At 61.3% G+C, this 8,367-nt stretch overlaps 1 protein-coding gene across 1 annotated transcript; it reads right to left on the minus strand.

Annotated features, from left to right (window-relative positions):
• Positions 1 to 1,133: 1,133 nt before the first annotated feature.
• On the minus strand, positions 1,134 to 8,136 carry CASQ1 (calsequestrin 1). Its single transcript, XM_064732476.1, has 10 exons — positions 7,168 to 8,136; positions 6,021 to 6,105; positions 5,254 to 5,354; positions 5,085 to 5,165; positions 4,180 to 4,250; positions 2,800 to 2,845; positions 2,641 to 2,695; positions 2,460 to 2,560; positions 2,272 to 2,349; positions 1,134 to 1,352 (listed from the first exon to the last, which is right to left on the minus strand). The coding sequence occupies exons 1-10, from the start codon at positions 7,483 to 7,485 to the stop codon at positions 1,134 to 1,136; spliced, it is 1,155 nt and encodes a 384-aa protein (XP_064588546.1). The 5' UTR covers positions 7,486 to 8,136.
• Between the last annotated feature and the right edge of the window lie 231 nt (positions 8,137 to 8,367).

Raw genomic sequence — 8,367 nt, forward strand, 5'->3', positions numbered from 1 at the left:
AACTAATGGGATCTCACACTGGGATTCTAAAGTGGGATCTGGCATTGGGATCTGGCACTGGGATCTGGTAATGGGATTCCATACTGGGATCTGGAGCAGGGATCCCATACTGGAATCTAATAATGGGATCCCACTCTGGGATCTGGTACTGGGAGCTGGTATTGGGATCCCATACTGAGATGTAGTATTGGGATCTATTAATGGGATCCCATATTGGGATTCCAAACTGGGATCTGCTTTAGAGATCTGCAGTTGGTATCCCATACTGGGATCTGGTAATGGGATTCTGAACTGGGATCTGGAGCAGGGATGCTACACTGTGATCTGGCACTGGGATCTGGTACTGGGATCGGGAACAGGGATCCCATACTGGGATCTGGCACTGGGATCTCTCACTGGGATCTCCCATGGGAACCTTGTCTGAGGGATCCCATCCAGGGATCTCACACAGGGATTCCCTTTCCCTGGGGACACTGCCTGGTCCTCTGGGGATATGGTCTGGTCATCATCATCATCATCATCATCATCATCATCATCACCATCATCATCACCATCATCGTCATCATCATCATCATCATTGTCACTGTTTTCATCATTATCATGATTGTCATTGTCACCATCATCATCCTCATCATCATCATCATCGTCATCATCATCATCATCATCATCATCATCATCATCATCATCATCATCATCATCATCATTGTCACTGTTTTCATCATTATCATGATTGTCATTGTCACCATCATCATCCATATCATCATCATCATCATCATCGTCGTCATCATCAATGTCATCATCATCGTCATTGTCGTCGTCATTGTCATTGTTGTTGTCATTGTCACCATCTTTGTCATCATCGTTGTCGTTCTCAGTCATCATCATCATCATTGTCATCATCATTGTCATTGTCATCATTGTTAATTATTGTCATCATCATCATCATTGTCAGTTGTTGTCATTGTCATCAACATCGTCATTGTCATCACCGTCATTGCTGTCATCTTCATCATTGTTGTCATTGTCGTTGTCAGTCAGCATCATCAACTTCATCATCATCATCATCATTGCCATCATTGTCAATGCTGTCATCTTCATCATCATTGTCACCATCATCATTGTTGTCATTGTTGTCAGTCAGCATCAACTTCATCATCATCATCTTCATCTTCTTCATCGTCTTCATCTTCATCATCATGATCGTCATAATCTTCATCGTCATCATCGTCGTCATCCTCTTCATCCTCACCATCCCTGGTGTCCCCCTCCAGCACCTCCTGGAGCCACTCCAGGACCTCCTCAGGTCCCGGCAGATCCTCCTCATCCTCCATGTCCAGCCACACGCTGCTGGCCTGGGGACACGGGGGGACAGAAGGGACACGTGGGGACACTGGGGAGGTGACACTCATGGGGTCAGTGCCATTGAGCATTGGGGTGACACGGGGGTGACAATGGGGTGATACTGAGGTGACACTCATGGGGTTGGTGCCATTGACCACAGGGGTGACACGGGGGTGACATGGGTGTGACCTTGAGGTGACACAGAGTGTGGATGACATGGTGGGAGGGTGACACTCACATGGTCAGTGCCATTGGCCATGGGGGTGACAGGGGGGTGACATTGAGGTGACAGAGGGCTTGGGGGACACCATGGAGGAGTGACACTCACGTGGTCAGTGATGTTGACCACAGGAGTGACACTGGGGTGATATTGGGGTGACACCAGCTGTAGGGGACACTGTAGGGGTGACACTCATGGGGTCGGTGCCATTGACCACAGGGGGATACAGGGATGATTTTGGGGTGACATTGGGGTGACACTGAGGTGACACTCACAGGGTTGGTGCCATTGACCACAGGGGTGACACGAGGGTGACATTGGGGTGACACTCATGTGTCATTGACCATGGGGGTGACACAGGGGTGACACTCAGGGGGCCGGTGCCATTGACCACAGGGGTGACCCTGGGGTGACATTGGGGTGACACTAAAGTGACACTCACGGGACTGGTGTCATTGACCATGGGGGTGACATTGGAGTGACACAGAGGTGACACAGAGGTGACACTCACAGGGTTGGTGCCATTGACCACAGGGGGACATGGGGGTGACATTAGGGTGACATTCATGTGTCATTGACCATGGGGGTGACACAGGGGTGACATTGGGGTGACACTAAAGTGTCACTCACGGGATTGGTGCCATTGACCATGGGGGTGACATCGGGGTGACACAGAGGTGACACAGGGGTGACACAGAGGTGACACTCACTAAGTCGGTGCCATTGACCACTCCCAGCTGTGGCCGGGACAGGTCGATGTCGAAGGTGTCCTCCCAAATAGGGACGAGCTGGGGACAGAGGGGACAGAGGGGTCAGGGCCTGTCCCAGGGGAGGGGACAGAGGGGACAGAGGGGTCGGGACCCCCGGGGGGCTGTGGGGGTCTCCCCTTCCCCGTTACCCCCGGGAAATCTCCGGGGTCGATCCAGAGGATGCTGAAGTCGGGCTGCTCCCTCCTGTCCTGGGCCACCTCCCTGAGGGTCTCCACGAACTCGAACCCATCTGGGGGGCACAGGGGAGGGTCAGGGGGGGCTGGACCCCCCTCCGGACTCCCCCCAAATTCCCTTCCCGCCCCTCCTCACCAGGATCGTCCCCCACGGCGAAGGCCACGATGGGGGTCCCATGCAGGGCGTCCTCCTGGGGGGGTCACGGTGACGTGGGGGGGTCCCCGAGTGTCCCCCGAGTGTCCCCGAGGTTTGGGGGTCACTGGGGGGGGGATGGCGGGACCCCCCCGCACTCACCCAGCTCCCGGCCGTGCTCTGAGCTCTGAGTTGCCGCAGAGGGGCCCTGGGGGGGTTTGGGGAGGGTGAGGGCACCCCCAAATTTCACCCCCCCAGACGCTGCCCCCCCGCCCCCAACACCCCTTCCCCGAGTGCTGCTTGAGGGGGGCTCAGATTGGGGAGGGGGCAGAGCAGGCGGGAATGGGGAGGGGGTGCTGGGGATGAGCCCCCTCCCCCCTCAGGACCCCCCGGGTGTCACCGCCCTGGGGGGGGGGCTGGGGGGTCCCGCTGTCACCGGGATTGAGGCCGCGGCGGGGGGGGGATGATCCGGGGGGGATTAAAGGCGGGAATCTCCCGGCAGCACCCGGGGCTTTAACCCTGCCCGGCGCGGGGGGGGCCCGATAGAGCCCCCGACCCCTCCCCGGGACCCCCGACCCCTCCCCGGGACCCCCCCGGGGCAGAGCAGCCCCCCCAGACCGGCGGGGGGGACCCCCGAGGCTGCCGTGGGAAAAGGAGAGGGGCGAGATGGGGTGGGGGTGAGAATCGGCTGTTTCCATGGCAACCACATCCCCATGGCAACCATTGCCCGTGGCAACCGGATCCCCATGGCAACTTCATCCCCATGGCAACCACATCCCAGGGCAACCACATCCCCATGGCAACCATTGCCTGTGGCAACCTGTCCCCATGGCAACCATCTTGCCATGGCAACCAGAGCCCCATGGCAACCATGACCCGTGGCAATCATCTCCCAGGGCAACCGGATCCCCATAGCAACCACATCCCCATGGCAACTTGTTCCCATGGCAACCATCTCCCAGGGCACCCACATCGCCATGGCAACTGGATCCCCATGGCAACCATCTTGCCATGGCAACGTATTCCTGTGGCAACCATCCCCATGGCAACCATGTCCCCATAGCAACCACCACCCCATAGTGACCTTCTCTCACAGCAACCATGTCCCCATGGCAACTTATTCCTATAGCAACCACATCCCCATAGTAACCACATCCCATAGTAACCACGTCCCCATAGCAACCACCACCCCATAGTGACCTCTTCTCATGGCAACCTGTCCCCATGGCAACCACATCCCCATGGCAACCACATCCCCATGGCAACCGCTCCTCCTCTCAGCATCCCGTTCCCATGGCAACCCCCTGCCTGTTTCCCTGCGCCCCCCACTCCGTGCCCCCCACTTTGGGGAGGGGTCCCTTGGGGTGGGGTCTCCAGGGCCCCCCCAAAGCTCCGGGGCCGCTCCAGGCCCAGCCCCAGGGCTGCCTGAAACGGGGAATTTTCGGGGATTTTTGAGGAGATTTTTGGGGGAATTTGGGGATTTTGGGGGGTCCCAGGTGATCCCAGGGGTCACTCAGCCCCTCCAGCACCCCCTGGACTCACCTGGGGGTTGAATGTGGCGAGGAAGAGGAGGGAGGGGTGGAAGCGCCGGGTGATGATGAAGGACTGGAAGGCTGAGGGGGGATGGAGGAAACTGGGAGAATTTGGAAAGGGGAATGGGAACTGGGGGATTGGGAATGGGGAACTGGGGACTGGTAATGGGATTTGGATGAGGGGATTGGGATTCGGGAACAGGGAATTGGGATTGGGGACTGGGGGATGGGGAACTGGGATTGGGGGATTCGAGACAGGGAACTGGAATTGGGAACTGGGAACTGGAAATGGGATTGGGGATGGGGGATTGGGATGGATTGGGATGGTGGGACTGGATGGGATGAGATGGGGATTGGGAACTGGATGGGATGGGACATGGGAATGGGAACTGGGCGGAATGGGAATGGATTGGGAATTGGGGTGGGGATTGGGGAACTGGATGGGAATGGGGAACTGGGATATGGGAATGGGGAACTGGGAATGGGAACGTGGGAACTGGTGGAATGGGAACTGGGAATTGGGAATTGGCATTGGGGAACTGTGACTGGGATTGGGACTGGGAATGGGAACTGGGAATGGGAATGGGGAACTGGGGATTGGGAACTGGGAATGAGGATTTGGGGAATTGGGAATGGTGGACCGGGAACAGGGAATGGGAACTGGGAATGGGGGAACTGGGAATGGGAACTGGGAACTGGGAACTGGAATGGAAAGGGGATTGGGAATTGGGATGGATGGAATGGGATTGGGAATGGATTGGGGATTGGATGGATGGGAACTGGGAACGGGAAATGGGGGATGGAGAATTGGGGGATTGGGGAGCAGGGAATGGGATTGAGGATTGGGAATTGGGACACCCAGGTGACACAGGTGACACCCAGGTGTGACAGTGACACCCGGGTGTCCCCACACACCCTGCGCTGTCCCCAGCAGTCCCCGGTGCCTTCGGGCTCCTCCTCGATGTCCCCAAAGTCCCGGAGCTGCTGGGGCAGTGCCTGGGGAGGGGTCCCCTGGAATTCAAGGGGGGCTCTGGGCTGTCCCCGGGGTCTGGGGGTGGCTCTGGGGGTTTTGGGGGGGTCTCACCTGGCTCAGGAAGCGCAGCAGCGCTGGCACCGCCAGCTCCCCCGGGTACTCTGTCACCGAGTGTCCCCTCAGCAGCGCCAGGCGCCAGCGGCCCGCCAGCCCTGGGGACACCGGGGGGGCGTGGGGACACAATGGGGGGGTGGGTGGGTGCGGTTTGGGGGTCCCTGAACCCGATTTCGGGATCCCATGGTGTTCCTGGGCCTGGTTTGGGGGGTCCCATGAGGTTCCTGGGTACAGCTTGAGGGTCTCTGGGCCTGGTTTGGGGGTCCCTGGGTCCAGTCAGGGTGTTCCTGGGTCTGGTTTGGGGGGTCCCATGAGGCCCCTGGACCTGGTTTGGGGGTCCCTGGGTCTGGCTTAGAGGTCCCTGGGCTCAGTCTGGGGGTTCCACGAGGCTCCTGGGTGAGATTTGGGGGTCTCTGGGTCTGGTTTGGGGGTCTCATGGGGTGCCTGGGCACGGTCTGGGGGTCCCTGGGTCTGGTTTGGGAGTCCCATGAGACCCCTGGACCTGGTTTGGGGGTCCCTGGGTCTGGTTTGGGGGTCTCATGGGGTGCCTGGGCACAGTCTGGGGGTCCCTGGGTCCCATTTGGGGGTCCCTGTGCCCACCGTGGGGTGACCCAGGTGTCACTGGGGGTGTCCCTGTGCCCGTTTGGGGGGTCCCAGGGGATCCCTGGGCCCATTTGGGGTTCCCGTGGGGTCCCAGCCCAGGGGGTCTCGGGGGTCCCTGGGTGTCCCTGGGGGTCTCGGGGTGTCCCTGGGTGTCCCCGTACCCCACTCCCGGGCCAGCTCCGGCTCCGTGTCCGTGTCCACGATCCCGAACCCGACCCCGCGGGGCTCCAGAGCCTGCGCCACCAGCTGGGGGGAGGGGACACGGATGGGGACCTGCCACCCTCCCTGTGGGACCCGCAGTGTCCCCTCAGTGTCCCCTCAGTGTCCCCTCAGTGTCCCCCAGTGTCCCCTCAGTGTCCCCAGTGTCCCCAGTGTCCCCAGTAACCCCCAGGGTGCCCCAGTGTCCCCAATATTCCCCCAGTGTCCCTCACTACCCCCAGTGTCTCCAGTGTCCCTGATATCCCCCCAGTGTCCCCCAATGTCCTCCCAATGTCCTCAGTGCCTCTCAGTGTCCCCCAGTGTCCCCCAGTACCTCCCCAGTGTCCTCCCAGTGCCCTCAGTGTCCCCAGTGCCCTCCCAATGTCCCCAGTGTCCCCAGTGTCTCCGATATCCCCCGTGTCCCCGAGTGTCCCTCCAGTGTCCCCCAATGTCCTCCCAGTGTCCCCAGTGCTCCCAGTTCCCTCCCAGGGCTCTCAGTGCCTCTCAGTGTCCCCCAGTGTCCCCTCAGCGTCCTCTAGAGTCCCACAGTGTCCCCAGTGCTCCCAGTGTCCCTCCAATGTCCTCCCAGTGTCCTCAGTGCTCCCAGTGTCCCCCAGTGTCCTCCCAGTGTCCCCAGTGCCCCCCCAGTGTCCTCCCAGTGTCCCCAGTGCCCCCCCCCAATGTCCTCTCAGTGTCCCCAGTGTCCCCAGTGTTCCCAGTTCCCTCCCAGTGCTCCTAGTGCCTCTCAGTGTGCCCCACTGTCCCCCAGTGTCCCCTCAGTGTCCCCCAATGTCCTCTCAGTGTCCCCAGTGCTCCCAGTTCCCTCCCAGTGCCCCCTCAATGTCCCCCAGTGCCTCTCATTGTCCCCAGTGTCCCCCCGGTGTCCCCACTGTCTCTCAGTGTCCCCGATATTTGCCCAGTCCCTCCAAGCTCCTCCCGGTGTCCCCAGGACAACGCCAGCACCGGAAACAGCTCGGTGTCCCCTCAGTGCCACCCCCGCTGTCCCCTCAGTGCCACCCCTCGTGTCCCCTCAGTGCCACCCTGGTGTCCCCTCAGTGCCACCCCTGGTGTCCCCTCAGTGCCACCCCCGCTGTCCCTCCCGGTTCGCACCTCGAGCGCCCGCAGCTCCTGGGCCCGGTGCCCGCTGCCCCCGGGGCTCCGCAGCAGCGCCAGCACCGGGAAGCGCCGGAGCAGCTCCGGGAGGGTCCCGGGGGGCACCGGGCGGAGGCGGCTGAGCCCGTCCGGGACCGGCAGCGGCAGCGCCGGACCGGGACAGACACCGGGACAACGGGGACAGACAGCGGGACAATTGGGACAGACAGCGGGACAATCGGGATGGGCACCGGGACTGACACCGGGACAAACCTCGGGACCCCCCGGGACCCCCGGTGTCAGGGCCAGCAGAGCCAGGAGCCACAGAGGGGACATGGGGACAGGGACAGACGGACAGAGGGACAGGGGGACAGATGGACACGGGACAGGGACGGACAGAGAGACGGGACAGAGGGAGAGGGGGACAGAGGGACACGGGACAGGGACAGGGACGCACAGAGGGACAGGGGACGGATGGACAGGGGACAGGGGGACAGAGGGACACGGGGACACGGATATGGACACAAGGACAGAGGGATGGACACACGGACACGAGGACACACAGACACAGGAAGGGACACAGCCAGGGGACTGAGACACCGTGGGGACAGAAAGACAGACCCTGGGGACAGACGGACAGACCTTGGGGACACACAGACGGACCCTGGGGACACACAGACGGACCCTGGGGACACACAGACCCTGGGGACAGACACACAGACCCCGGGGACAGACGGACACACCCGTCCCCGGCCCGGACGCAGCCCCTGGGCCACAAGGACTCCGGCGACCCCCTTGGGGACACGGCGACAGCGCCAGCCCCTTCCGGCGGCGGGAGGGGACACGGCGGGGACAGACGGACGCGGCGGGGACAGACGGACGCGGAGGGGACAGACGGACGCGGTGTCACCTCCCAGGGCCGCAGCGGGACGGTGGCACTGCCACCACCCCGCTCGGGGGAGTGACAGAGGCTCAGCCCGACCCCACTGTCCGTCTGTCCCCAAGTGTCCCCCAATGTCCCCAAGTGTCCCCCCCTCCCTCCTCGCTCCTTTTTGAGAAGGGAAAGAGGATCCGGGGCGGGGGGGGGAGCTAAAAATAGAGGGGACCCCCCATGGGGACACCGAGGGGACATTGGCGGGAAATTTAGGGAAAATCTGAGGGGAATTTGGGGGAGATTTGGGGGAAATTTAGGGAAAATCTGAGGGGAATTTGGGGGAA

This window comes from Zonotrichia leucophrys, chromosome 25 (genome assembly GCF_028769735.1).
Source record: "Zonotrichia leucophrys gambelii isolate GWCS_2022_RI chromosome 25, RI_Zleu_2.0, whole genome shotgun sequence".
Classification (NCBI taxonomy): domain Eukaryota; kingdom Metazoa; phylum Chordata; class Aves; order Passeriformes; family Passerellidae; genus Zonotrichia; species Zonotrichia leucophrys.